The 14,790-nt window shown below is 29.8% G+C and overlaps 1 protein-coding gene across 1 annotated transcript in view; it reads right to left on the reverse strand.

Moving 5' to 3' along the window:
- Window positions 1-14,790, reverse strand: part of LOC122719037 (cadherin-87A) — a 285,642-nt gene that overhangs the window by 187,812 nt on the left and 83,040 nt on the right. The window contains exon 2 of the mRNA XM_043944556.1: window positions 3,183-3,254. Coding sequence (XP_043800491.1) covers window positions 3,183-3,254 — 72 coding nt within the window. The remainder of the gene's footprint in view (window positions 1-3,182; window positions 3,255-14,790) is intronic.

Here is a 14,790-nt window from a genome sequence, read left to right on the forward strand (position 1 = left end):
TCAAGACAATTTTACACGCGGTACCAGGCGGAGGAATGAAAGATGTATGCAAATTTAACCGTCTTGGGGGCGTTGAAAAATTCTATGCATTCCTGAATGGGAGGGGGGCGTGAAGAACGTTTCCTTCGTGGCTCCCTTTGTCTTTATTTAAAAGGAGACATCGAGACATTTTCTCGTTGATTTGGCGAGAATTTGACGAAGAATTGAAAATTACGAACGATTATATCGACAGAGGGTTGACCCCCCTTCGATTTTTTTAGATTTGTTGGATTGATTTTAAGAGATGGTTCTAGATATTGGTTCGATTGGAAGGGTTGAGATTCAGGTGTGGAAGAAGGAAAATATTGCAATTTATTATCGAATTATATTCGATTGTTTGTTGTTAATTTTCTTGAAGGTTGATGAGGCAAGAAATTTAAATAAAATTTTGTACTCTTCGATTTATATTAGAACTGATTGTTCGAGAATTGGAACGAATTGTGAACAACGATTTAACGAAAAGTGAATAAAATTAAATTTGGATGTAATGCAAGGATAATGAAAGGGTTCAAAAGTAAAAGCTGTTCGATTGTTGACAAAAGATGATGGCAAGTTTTTCATAATTGGCGAATAAGAAGAAAAAAGAAGAGAAAAATATCAAAAAACTTTGTGGAACTTTCCTTAAACCTCCGATCTCATTTGACTGTAATTTATTCAAATTGTTTCGACGTAATACTTTCATCAACAATAATAATCATCGATGATTTTATTACATCATTTTCTTTTCAATCGAAGAAAATTAAAACAAATTAACTTTCTATAATAATTTATACAAATAAGAAATAATAAATTTCACCGTGTTTTCCTATCAAAAATTATTCTATTCGAAATAAAATAAAATACGTGATAAAATTTTATTTTCCCTTCGAATGGACGATAATTATCTGTCAAGGAATACCCAGACAACAATTCGAAATCCGATAATAATAAACGCGGCTCCTCGCGTTACACGAAAATTAACACATTTCTCGAACACTTTCCCTGTTTTTAATGCGCAACGATGATAAACGATGATAATTATTTTCGATATCGCGTTGGACATCTGCAAATTCGTCGAGATCCGTGGATACATACACTGTTGTCGTCCGTGAATATCAATGCGAATGCGCCGGAAATTTAATTATGAAAGTTTATTACACGAGGAGGGATGGAAGGAGGGAGAGAGGGGAGGGGAGGAGGGGGGGGGGAGGGGGGAATGTTTGGCGAGATTTCGCGTACAGGTGAAGACAGATTAAATGTCAAAGGGGAGAATTGAACGTATTTGGATGTATGGGCGGTGCTCGTAGCGAGTATTATTATCGATTGAACGGAAATCAAGAGAGCCGATGATAAGTTTCTTCGGCTGATACGCCGAATAAGTTGCTTATGAATTCGAGATTGAAACTCGGATCGAGTTTTTAATTAAAAAAAAAAAAAAAAAAAAAAAAAAAAAAAAAAAAAAAAGAAATAACGATGCTCGCCTCGATAATATCGAATGCGATCTTAATATCGATTATAACAAAGGAGGAGGGAGAGGGGGGAGGAGGGAGAGGGATGGGATCGTTTAAAACGTGATAATACAACGTGAAAATTATTCGTCGGTGTATATACTGCTGTGATTAAACTGTGTTGTTCCGATTGGTAAATAAGAATTTTGACGAATAAAAATAATATTTTTATATTTATAGAGATACGTATCATTTTCTCTTTATTTTTCCGCAATAATTCGAGAAATAAATTATAATTCAATTTTGAGAATAAATTTTGAACTAACAATTTTTTGTACTTCGAAAAGTTTATTTTATCTCTCAGAAATTTTCACTAACTATATTTATATATTTTTGTTAGAATATGTGAACCGTGAGAAATCTAAAAATTTCATGGAATAAATAATTACGTTTCTTTTTTTTTTTTTTTTTTTTTCAATTATTCATCGTTACGTTAAAATATATTTATAATTATTGGAAAGTAATTAATTTAGAAGTAAATTTAATAGTTTTTTTTATTTTACACAATAAATCGATCGACCAATCAATGGTCAGGTTTCAGTTTATTAAATTTACTTCGTTCTATTTGGAGGAAAAATCGTTCGACTATTGTAGAAATAATTGTAACTTTTGTGTTGAAAAAATATGGAGAAATATATTTGAGAAAGTTATATGGATTTGTATAGTGCATATCTAAAGGTTCAATAAAAAACAATTTTGTTGTCATAAAATTTGAAAGACGATTAATTAATTTTTCGAATTAATCCCCCAACGAATTATAACCGATTTCACTTTATTTTGATTTCAAAAGCTTCTATGAATTTTGTATGTCTTTCATTCTGATTTATTTAACGGTCTAATTCCTCTCACAAATGCTCTGTGGAGTTCGTATAGCTTTTGAAGCGAGGTCACAGAAATACATGACTTTATTTACGTTTTACAAATTTTCTCAAGCGTGTTTGTAAAGCAATAGTTTTGCAAAAAAAATAAAAAATTTATTCTTTGTTTCGAAAAATTCCTTAATAATTATTTGTTCATTTTTTTTCGACAATATAATATATATATATATATAAAGGATATTAATATATATTCAAAGAGGGTAAATTTAATTATTAATAATTATTAATAATTAAAAGGTCGAAACAAACACAAAAATTACAAAACGTCGATAAATTATCGAGTTACGAAAAAATTTAAGTTTGCGTTACATAAAGTGAGACGAAGATGGAGCAAGTGCCACTATCTTCTTTAAAATTTGTCTTCTAAATATCTTCTAAATATACTTGCACATAACTGATAACTTGTTGCTCGACAATTCACTTTCTAAGCTCTTGATCTTGCAAGAACTATGCGGCTAAACTGTTGCATAATATTCACTCTCATAGTTATGAAAATTAGTAACTGCCGCAAACTTTTCTATGGCCCTATTAATACGAATGTCTATCTTCTTGTATACACGTGTAATTCGTTCAAAAGTCTGGTTAAGCTTGTACGCTAAATCTTAAGAGGACTAAAATAGATTAAGATTGAAAATCGGAAAATTGGCCAAGTTGAAGTCGATAAAATTAGATAAAATATTACGTTGAACAGAAAATGAGATCTTTCGTGCATTTTTCCTCCATTTTATTTCATTTGTATTATTGGTAGTTTAATTATATTTTTATAAAAATCACATACCCTTTCGAAGATACATGGCCGTAATGGGCTCTCGTTTCGGTTTGTAATCTCACAGAATTACGTTGTATCCATCTGTAAAACACACGTAATTAATTTTTTAGATAATTTATTTTTATTTAATTTGAAAAAATAAATATCCATAAATTGCAATCGCAATGATTTGATTTTTCGTTTTTTTTAAAATTTTTTTTTAAAAAATTTTAATTCAATACTCCAACATTCCATGCTAAAAAATAATATATAGTTACTTATAAAAATATTTAACTATTTTAGAGAAAAATTCATTTAATTTATTATAAAATCCTGATTTTAATAAAAATCTATCTAAATCTACGTATAAATTTACACAAAATTAAATAATAATATAATTTGAAATTTTTCTCTTCTATCTTGTTCTTGTCAATATTCGACAAATCGACATTCTATCGTATAATTTTTTCAAAGAAACAGAAACATAACCTAATAGGGAAATATATTATTCAAATTCGATCAAATATACTTTTTATCGAATGTATTTTTTACGAGCTCATTTAATTCTACATTGTGCATATGCTCCTTTATTCAATTCTTAAATTAATTCTTCGTGAACTGCCGTGAAATAATCACGAGTGCGCAGCGTTCCATAAAAGTTTATCGTTTTTACTCGAGTAACGAAACTATTGCGCAACAGTGAATCAACGATCCGTGAGAGATACCTACCTTATCCTCCGAGTCATTGCACGATCACTCGTAGTTCTTCTCTCTCTCTTTCTCTCTCATTCTTTTAAATAGATCGCGTGAAATCACGTGTGCATGCGCCACAAGATACTATACAAGATGTCTCAAAGATATAGGAACATTCGTTAACTGGAGATTGGCGAGGTAATTCAATACAACTTTGTTAACGAGTTATTATATATTATAACAAAAAAACACTATAGAGCAAGAACATAGAGCAAGAACAAGTCCAAGCTACATATATCGAAGAAAGTTGAATATTGAACATTATAGTTTATTATTATATAGTAGATACAAATCGATTCGTAATTTTTTATCATCGATTAGTCTTTACGCAAGGAAAAGAAATTTTTACAAAGGAAATTGTTTTGCTTGAAATTATCTCAAGAATTCTCAAATTAACGAATGTTTTCATATTTTTGGGACACTCTGTATATTTGAAGAAAAAGAAGGACGCATTTCTGCTTGAAGTCGAGGAATAGGCGGCTTGAGATTGCTAAGAGAACTAATATCCGAGTTTGTTTTTTTTTTTTTTTTTTCTTTTGATACGGTTACGCGTATTGACAGTTGCGAGAAATTAATTTCCGCAGAAACTCGCAATTTTAGATATCGAGATATCGAAACGTAACCACAAGAAATCGATTCCAATTTTACAAGTGATTTTTTTTTTTTTTCAATAGTTTAATGACATTTTCTCAAAGAAGATAAAAGTTAAATATTTATTTTGCGAATATAAAATTTTTCCAATTTTTATAAATTGTTAGATCATAGATAATATATAATATAATAATATAATATAATTGGTTGAAAACTCTAGTTTCGAAGAATATTAATAATATAATTTTTGTAATATTATAGTAATTTAATGTAATTCTATATTTTTGTAATAAAACTTTTTTCATTTTGAAATTTACCTTTTTAAAAAAAAAAATATTTGAAAATTCATAATTGCAATGATTACATTGAACTGTTCATCAAATTCGAAATACAAAATGGAACTAAAGCTTAATTAGCAAGTGAAAATTATGAAAGACGCGATATAATGTGACTTATAATCAATATTGGCTGCGTATTATTGTTATCGATACTACACAGTTATAGGGGAGTTTTGTCGATAGACTAAATTAATTTAACGAAATTGATGTTCCACGTTATTTCAGATTAATATGATATGTACATGTACAACAGTATACAAATATATACAATATACAATATTCTTCCATGTATTCCAAACAACAAAATCTTATACATTATTATTTTCATTTATTGATTTAATTCACATTATTAACCGAAACGACGTATCAATTAGTCAATCAATTAAATCAATAATGAAAATACCANTTTTTTTTTTTTTTTTATTTTTCATACTTCGATCGATCGAATAATAAAAAATAGATGAATAGAGACATCCGAAATTAATCGAGATGTCAATTTAATTGACAATTAAACCAATAATTAAAATGATTGAAAAAATATTGAAAAAATAATATATATATTCAAAATAAGAAATAAAAATTAAAAAATTCTTCGTTTCTTAAAAGTATCGTTACACATATATTATATTTTAAAATATACAAATATACAAAACATACATTCTATTACATCATTAATATTAAAAAGTAAGTAAAATAAAAACTATATTTTAATCAATCGATCGATCCATTAATTACACCTCTTTACAATTTCTTTTTTGCATAAAAATCTAATAAAATTTTTACCAAAAAAAAAAAAAAAAAAGAAATTCGATTTCACAACAGGAATTCGAATAACAAATGTGTGAAAATATGTTAAATGTCTAACCACGTTCAGGATGTCTTCGAGTGCATCGAACGGTACGCACTGCGTGACCGGAACTCGATTACGCATTCTTCTAAATACGGAACGAGAATCCGTTAAGGCTTTCCTTAATACACCGACACGACCACGCTGGTTCAATGTTCATCGATACGTTCTCTCTTATCTGTCGTTGAAATCTTTTACACGTATTACACAATACAACGGAATTTAATTAAATTAACCAATTAATCAAATTGTTAAGACAAATTTATTTAACGATTCTTCTTACTATTTTCAAATATGAGTGGGGAATATATCTTGATTAAAGATTTTTTTGTTTAGATAGAATTTCAAGCAACTTTTTCCTCTGCAAAAATTGAAGAGTATTAATATTTTTTATGTTACGAGTTTTTTTTTTTAGTAGATGTACAGGGTGTTTTAAAAAAAAATGTAGGAACACAACTTAATAACTTTTTAATTTTTGCAAAGGGAATCTTGATTGAAGATTTTTTTTTTAAATTAATAATAAAATTATGTACTTCCTTTTGCAAAGGAAAAAGTTCCTCGAGACTTTGAAATTACCCCAAATATCTTTAATTAAGCCACTCTATATTCGCTCAAAAGAAATGATATATTAAAAAATTAATTTATCTCTGTTGGATGTAATTGGTTTAAAATATATATAGTTCGAATAATCGACGCCTCAATGCGTTTGCATGAACTTTCGAATATTTTTGCCCGAAACGTAATTTCTTTTTTTTTTTTCATAGAATCCTCCGAGTCATCTGGAGTGGATGGAAACTTTTTTAAACGCCTAAACGAATACTTTCATTCGTCCGCTTTGCATTCACCCGATTTTCATTTAATTGGGGTTATGTAAATTCATTCGATCTCATTTTTACGAAAATTCGAAAGTTTTCTTGCGCTCATCGTCGTTGAATTTCGCACGATTCAGCTTCGAACGCGGAGCGAACGAAAAGAAAATATCTCAGTTGCGCAACCTTACGTATTCGCGATTTTTTTTATTTAAAATAAGATTTAAAATTGTTGTTAAATATTGAAATATGTTTGAAAAATGGGGAGGAGAATATAATCGAACGTGAATTGTGTATTTGAAAATTGTTCGTTATAAATATGGAATAGTATTTTCTATTAATTCGTTGAAAATTATTAATCAATCGAGATTTTTATTGACCAGAAATTTTATTAGGATAATAATAATAAATTAAAATTATAAATTAAAATAATAATAAAATTTGATTAAGATAATAATAATTAGAAAATCATCTATCGAGTTGATAAGTCTAATTGATCTAATAAAAATGAAATATCTTCTAAAATATCGATTATATTCGTTATTTAAACAACGTATTTAAAAATAAATTATAAGAGTTTTATGAAAAATATAAAATATAAACGTTATGGAAATTAACAACAATTATAAAAAGATAAAATATTTTCGATTTATTCGAATGCAATGTATTTTCAATCGCGTTTCAAAATATTATATTAGCCTGGAAATTGATTGAACGCATATAATATCTCTTTATATGCAAATTAAATCACTCCGTTTCTGAATAAAATGAAGAATGGCACGCGATCTAACGTATTTAATATATAAAATTTAATATATGTAAAGATAAATTGATTAAAAATTGTATTTTGGAAATTGTTTATCGTACGAGAAAAAATTCAAAAATTTGGTCACAAATTTGGTAAATTTTTCAATAAAAAAATTTTTCTATATTTCCATTTATAAAAATATTTATAATTATAATTTCTTTTAAATTATTACTACTATGTTATTTATCGATCGTGTGTTCTCAAACTATGCAAACTTTCCAATTTGATATCTTGATATATTTTGTAACAAAACATTTAAATAATTATAACGAGCGATATGTATCTCATCAACAGGAAATTTGTAACTCTACACCTTATCAAATCGGAATAAACACAAATGCAAATGTTCAATTGAAATTTTCTTTTACTTTCGAGAAAATAAAATTTCTTTATTTCCACAAAAATGTATATTTCACTTCATTTTGTTTTTTCCGTTTTTTCCCCCCTTCCTGTTTTTCTCGATACAAAAAAGCTAAAAAAATTACCGTTTCCAGATCGAACAAAAAATTCCAACAATTTTTCTTCTACTTTCGAGAAAATAAAATTTCTCTATTTACTCAAAAATATGTATATATTCCATTTTTTTTTTTTTTTTTTTTTTTTTTAATATAAAAAAGATAATAATTCCTGTTTTCTCGATGCAGAAAATTCCCAGGTCAAACAGAAAATTTCAACAGTTCGATCTCTGCTTTGTTCATACATACCAACCAAACCATCTACCAACAAGGAAACGTCAGGAACTCTAATTATTCCCGAATTCACCGATTGTTTCCACATCGAAAGAAAGATGAAATTCGGTGCGATTGCGAGTGAAAAATCGATCGTTTCACTCCTTTGTAATTCCAGTGGAAACAGCCAAACGTATCACAAGTAGATTCGAATATATCGACAAGATTCGAATTCTTTATCTTAAAGAAAGAAATTCGAATTTGAACATTCGAGACCTCTACGAATAATTCCAGAAATGGAAAAAAAAAATATTTTAATTACATATAGAATTTAGATTGGAGAATGGAAATTTATGGAAATTTATTCCAAAATTAATTTTCATAATTATCCCGATAATTCTCGTGTAGAAAAAAGAGTGGCAATGCGAGATCCTGTTGGCAAGTTGAAATCTTTTTATAAAATCAATATTAGAGATTTTTTATAATGGAATATGTTTGCAGAAAGGAAAAAAAAAGAATATTTTCGTGAAATCAATAATTTCTTTTCTTTTTATTATTTTTTTTTTAATATACGTACATTTTCTTTGATGAAAAATATTGCAATTTTGAATATTTGTAATTATTTCGAATATTGGAATAGATTCGAATAAGTCGATAATCGAATTATCGAAAACTATAATTTTTACGACGATTTTTTTATTAATTCATACGTTCAATATTATTATACGAAATTTATTTATTTAATTATATATTATTTGAAATATTATTTTTCAATAGCTAAATGATCAAAAATTATCGTAGTAAGAATCAAATATAATACTTTTTTTAATAATTCGATCATACTGTCGCAAACAAACTATAATCCTGTTGATGAATTCATTTTTCCATCGAACATGGAAACTTCATATCAAATTCTTATCAGATGAATCATTCACATTCGAATTTCGAGTTTCGAGCAAATCGTGATCGAAACTCCTGCCCCGTTCACTGTGCCCAAGAATTTCAACCGATCGAATATCCCGGCTCACAGGCTCGAGATAATCGGTCTCATTGTTGGAACAGAATTTCCACCATTTCAGATTCAGAACTTTCGAATCGAGATCTGACGATTTCAGCCTTCAGGCACGGTTCGACTTCCCTTCGGGAAAATCTAGGAAGGAACAGCTGTACGGGATGGTGGGCGCGGAGTGGGCGGAGTGAACCGCGGTTAAGCGAGAAAGGTGACGATGCTCGTTCGAGAAGAGGTGGAAAAAAAATGAGGGGGGAGAGGGGAGAGAACGAGGGAAGTGGAACGACGAACGAACGGAAAGGAAGGAAAGGAAAGGAAAGGAAAGGAAAGGAAAGGAAAGGAAAGCGGTTTCCTCGATTCCTTTCGAAAGAAAATTCGTCGAAAGAGAATCGAAAAGTTCGAGGGAACGTGCGCGCGTATCTAAACGAAGCGAGCTTGGATACACGTAAATAGATGTGGGATTGGATCTTGCCCACGAGGTCTTTGACCTCGAGGTTTGGCAAAACGTAGAGAAAGAACGCGGGAGTGAACGAGAAGTTTTCGTCGAACAAAAGTGGTGGAAAAGGAGAGAAATCGAGGGGAAACGCTTTGTTTAAGAATTTTCTTTCTTCGAAGAACGGATATCTTTAACCGAGGATAAAAGAATCGGATCCTCCGGGTATATTAAGATATAAGCGATTTGATGTTAATTCCGTGCGATGCAGAATTTTCTTGGAGCTTCGATATCTTTCTAGAAAGAGGGGGGCAGAGAGAAAGATTCTGAGGCTTATTATTATTATTATTTTAGATATGAACTTATCGAAGATATGAATTTAGATATGAATTTTATCGAAGGGAAATCGAAGGGAGCGGTGGACATTGATTTTCGATAAGGATAACAAAAAAAATAATTGAAAAGTTGAAGTACGACAATACCGAACGTGTGCAAAAGAGAAATCGAATGTGTGTAGGAACTCTTTTACATTTAGTGGAAAAAAAAAATCCCTATGATGCACGCGTTGTCTCGAATGAAATTAAATTATTTCCAATCCACCAATCAGAATGTTTTTATATAATAATTTTTGTTTCGATATTCAAAAATTTCGAATGTAAATAATAAAATTAAAAATCTAATTAAATTTCAAAAACAATTTTTCCAAATTATTCTTCGTTCGAGTTTCGTATAGCGAAACGTTTCGAAATTTTGAATTCCGTCAAGAGTAACCTATTCTTAAGTCACATTTTAATTTTCCTTAACGACTTTCAATTTAAATTTCATTTTACACAACAAGGAAAGAACTCATTAAACAAAGTGAAATATCAATTTACTGTACATAGTATCATCCAATTTTGAAGCAGTCACACATTTTCGCACGAAACAAAATAAATCTCCACAAATAATTACAATAATTATATAATAAAGTCGCATTTTTAACGAATCAAAAATATTAATTTATTTATTTAATACGTTTCTTATCATTCGCCAAACTTGTATAATTATAACAAATAAATTCAATTCCGTCGCTTTTCGATTCGAAATATATCGCTTCTCGAACGACGGTGCTGCCACCGTACGTCCAACGATATGACACTTCCCTCCCTCCCCCCGTCTTCACCTTCTCTTCTCCCGGAAATTTTGCCCGGAAAAGGTTCCATCAAGCAAGAAACACGATCAGGCCGGTGGCGGCGTTTGAAAACAAAGGAAACGAGGAAAGAACGAGAGGAAAGGACGACGAGCACGGGAGAGGCGATATCAAGTCTGAAAGCGAATCGTAGGTATATACGCAACCTAACCTTAAACCCTCGATGCGTCGAAGACTCATTAATTAAGACGACCCGTGGCGATGGCAGGTCGGAGATACGCGAGACGAAAATAATTAATGAGAGCAATGAATGCTCGCGCAATACGAACACCGGTGGACGAATTCATTAAGGACAAAAGAATTCACGCCCGAGAAATTCTTAACCTCGGAATACGGAATAATTAAAATATCGCGTCGCGTCGCGTAATGCGCAAAAGCTATTTTTGATTTGAAAACAAAATAATCTACGATCTCTTCGAGCTCGTGTGGAAATTGTTGTGTAATTTGTTCTTTTGTTATTGGATGTGCGTGGTTAAATATATAATATAAAACTGTTGTCACTTGTCGAGTCGCTCGTTCATCAAGGTTATGTTAAATTAATTTACCGCGTACGAAACATCGTTCAATAATAAACACTGTGAAAATAGTTTCTTTTTGGAGATGATTTTAAGATCGCGCGAAAACGATTTTATGGAACGTGGTTTTTTAAAGAAACATTCTTATTTAATAATTATCCAGAGAAACGATATTTTTATTCTTCTTTAAATTAATTTAAAGTTGTCAAATAAAGTAAGGTTAATTCAGAATTTCTTTTATTCCTTATTTTTATCGTTCATTGTAACTTACCGCTATCAGAATTACGTAACAGCGAACAAATCTCTCTTCGGGCACCGATCCATCGACATTCCTGACGCGTAACAGGAAGCACGTAACACAAACTTGCGCCGATACTCGTGAATTTGATCCAGTGATCACCGAAACAACGCCTGAGGCGTGCTTGATCCATGGACGACGTTTCCTTTTCAACGGAAAAAGATGAAAATCGAGGATTCAATTCAGCAGGTGAATAGAAAGAGGTTAAATTGGTGGAATTGAAATAATAAGAATCTTATGATTCTTATTAAAAAATAAGCAAAAAGTAATCGATCATCTCTTAAAATAGAATAACTTTTTTTAAAATTGTATTAAAAAATTTGAGAAGAATTACTTTTTACATATAACGTAAGAAGAATTTTGAAAAAATTAATCGGAATTTTTTATAATTAGTAAATACAGAAATAAAAGAGAATAGAGAAATATAGATTTCACGAACGATCGAAACTTACAACTCATTCATTCTAATAATAAGATATATTAATTACTCTTTGATTAAATGAATAGAATTCTTATTATTTCAATTTTTATTAACCTCTTTCTATTCACCTGCTGAATTGAATCCTCGATTTTCATCTTTACTTACAAATAGATTTCGATAGGTCAATAATTTTCAAGTCCTGTGAAACGAATCTTTCATATCGAGATTAATTAAAATTTGCAGCTATAATCGAGTCGAACAAAAGAAATTTAATATGCAAACAACGTTCTTCATCTTATCAAGCTTATTTATCGAACATTCTAGATGGATCTTCAATTTCCTTCTTTCGATTATTTCAATTCATTTCGCGCAAAATTGGAATTCGCTTATTCCATTTCAAAAGCCAAAAATAAGCCCTCCATGATCGATTTCATCTTCACCTTTTCTCAATGGCGAAAAACCACTTTCCCTTCTCCTTTGCCAAGACTACTTCGCCACCTCTTGTCTTCCCCATTCTCAACCCTTCCCAGACGTGGCCTATGTGAGTAATGTGGCCGAGCATACAGTTTCATTACTGTCACACCGTATTGCGGTTCCACCCACGCGCATTACGAAATTCTTGCGAGTTGTTAAGCGGGACGAATTATCCTGGCGCCGTAGGAATGCGATAATTGAGTTTAAGAAATGGTGATGGAAATAAGAATCTCCTTGTTGAGATGGAAAGAAGGGAGGGAAATATTTGGTGATTGGAAGGATTTGGAGAGAAGCGAAAGTGTTAATTTTAGGTAGGATGGAGAAGTTGGAGAAATGTTTTTATTTTTGTGTTATAATATCTATTGTAGGATGAATTTTTTTTTTTTTTTTTGGTAGATTATAACAATAGGATAATTTTTATTACGTGGAAATAATTTTGGATGGATGGAGAAATTTGAAAATAGATTTGAATAGAGATTAAGAAAAATTTTAAAGCAATTTATTTTTTGAAACATTATTCATTTTGGAATATTATTGTAATTAATAATGTGATAAAAATGTATTACTCTTTATTCATAATATTAATCTTTTACTCGTTGAATCTGAAAGAAAAGCTTTTTTCATTAATCTAGAAAATAATCTAAACAATTTTGATTTTTTCATTTTTTTCCATTCTGTTTGACGAATTATTGAAAAACAGGATGAAATAATAAAATATTGTGTGCAATATTTTTATTACAAATAAATATAACGAGACAGAAATACAAATATAAGATTCAACTGAATAAATAGAAATAAATTGTAAACTCTTTCCACATTAACATCCGGTCTACAAAATTTATAAAATTGCACTTTTTATATTTGCTTGAAAAATATCTTCTACAAATTATTCACGAATTTTTTAAAACATTTTTTTAAACAGTATCTGTGACACATTTGCAGTTTCCAATTATTTAAATGTCATATATTTTTTTTTTTTTTTTTTTTTTTTTTTTTCATTAAAATGAAATGCCTTTTCTGATTCAACGAAATGTATCGTTGATGTGACAAATTTTTATAAAATAGAATTCTGAAATGTAAAATTTGACTTTGAGCGAATTATTGTTCCAATTAATTTTCCAACTTCAAAACTGTTTTCGGTCTACGCATTGACGCTTTTCACTTTTAAAATTAACGTATAATGCCAAATACAATATTGTTGTAAACAATATTTTAATAGCTTAACACAATCTCTATCCACGAACGAATATTCCGAAAATGTAATTTTCGCGAAATGAAATTTCGAAAACGATTAAAATACTATAAGAAAATTTGACAGATGAAAAATTTTCACGAATAATCCACGTGACAAAATAACCTGAATTTCTTTTGAAAATGTATCAAGTATTTTATCAAATGAAAATAGCTGACAAGAATAAAATTAAATTAATTCGAATATCGATAGATCAGATTTTTCATATTTGAAGAAAAAGAAAAAAGTATTTTCGAGTAGAATTTGTTGAAACTTGAATTTGAAATGAAAAAAATACTTTCAGTAGAGTCAATACATTCAATTGCTCAAACTCGAAATTTTACAAGTATATGTATACTAGAGATTTTCCATTCAAAATTAATATTTCTGTCTCTATTTGAAATATTAATTTTCGTAATAGTTATTAAAAATTAAAAAATAAAATTCTTCTAAATTTTTCACAAAAATTCAACGAAAAAATTTCCAATCTTTCAATAATTATATAATACTCTCACAATTCAAAAGTATTTCCAATAAAATCAAACAAACTCCTCGAACTTCGAAATTTTATAAGTATACGCATACTTAAAAATTTTCCATACGCATATTTAAAAATTAATATTTTTAATATCTTTCAAATATTAATTTTCATAATATTTAATAATTCAATTCCCAATATTCGCAGATTAACCACAATTATTTAATAACAAAACATCCATAAATTAACGATTCGAATTAAAAACGAAAATTCGCAAATTAAACTCAATCTCATCGTAATAATTAAATCGCGTTAGCGGAAGGAAGTCATCATCCGTCGAGGCAAGTGGAACGAGAGTGCAAAGTAAAGATCTTTTAAAATCGTGTCGTAATTAGACCCGCGTCCGTCCTCGTATCTCGGTCTCCTGTCGTTATCCGGGTTGAACCGGTGGATAAACTCGCGTCCAGAGTCCATTTGCCACGTTCGTGGGTGGGGATGAGATTCGGTAAATCGAAACCCCCTCCCCGTGTCGGCCACCGAACCGAACCGAAGAGACCGAAGAACACATCTTTCGACTTGGTTCGATCGCGCGGAAAACAAGCGTGAACAACAAGCGAGGGAAAGAGGGGAGGGGTAATCGGCCTGTATCGATGAGAAATTCACAAGTTTAAGGACGTTCGAGGAGAAATAAATATACTTGTATCGATTTCACCTCGATTCACATATTTTTGGAAATAATATTTTTAATTCGATTTATTCGAAGATTCTTTTTTTTT

This window comes from Apis laboriosa, unplaced genomic scaffold (genome assembly GCF_014066325.1).
Source record: "Apis laboriosa isolate Shangri-la unplaced genomic scaffold, ASM1406632v1 scaffold69_cov144, whole genome shotgun sequence".
In the NCBI taxonomy this organism is placed as follows: Eukaryota; Metazoa; Arthropoda; class Insecta; order Hymenoptera; family Apidae; genus Apis; species Apis laboriosa.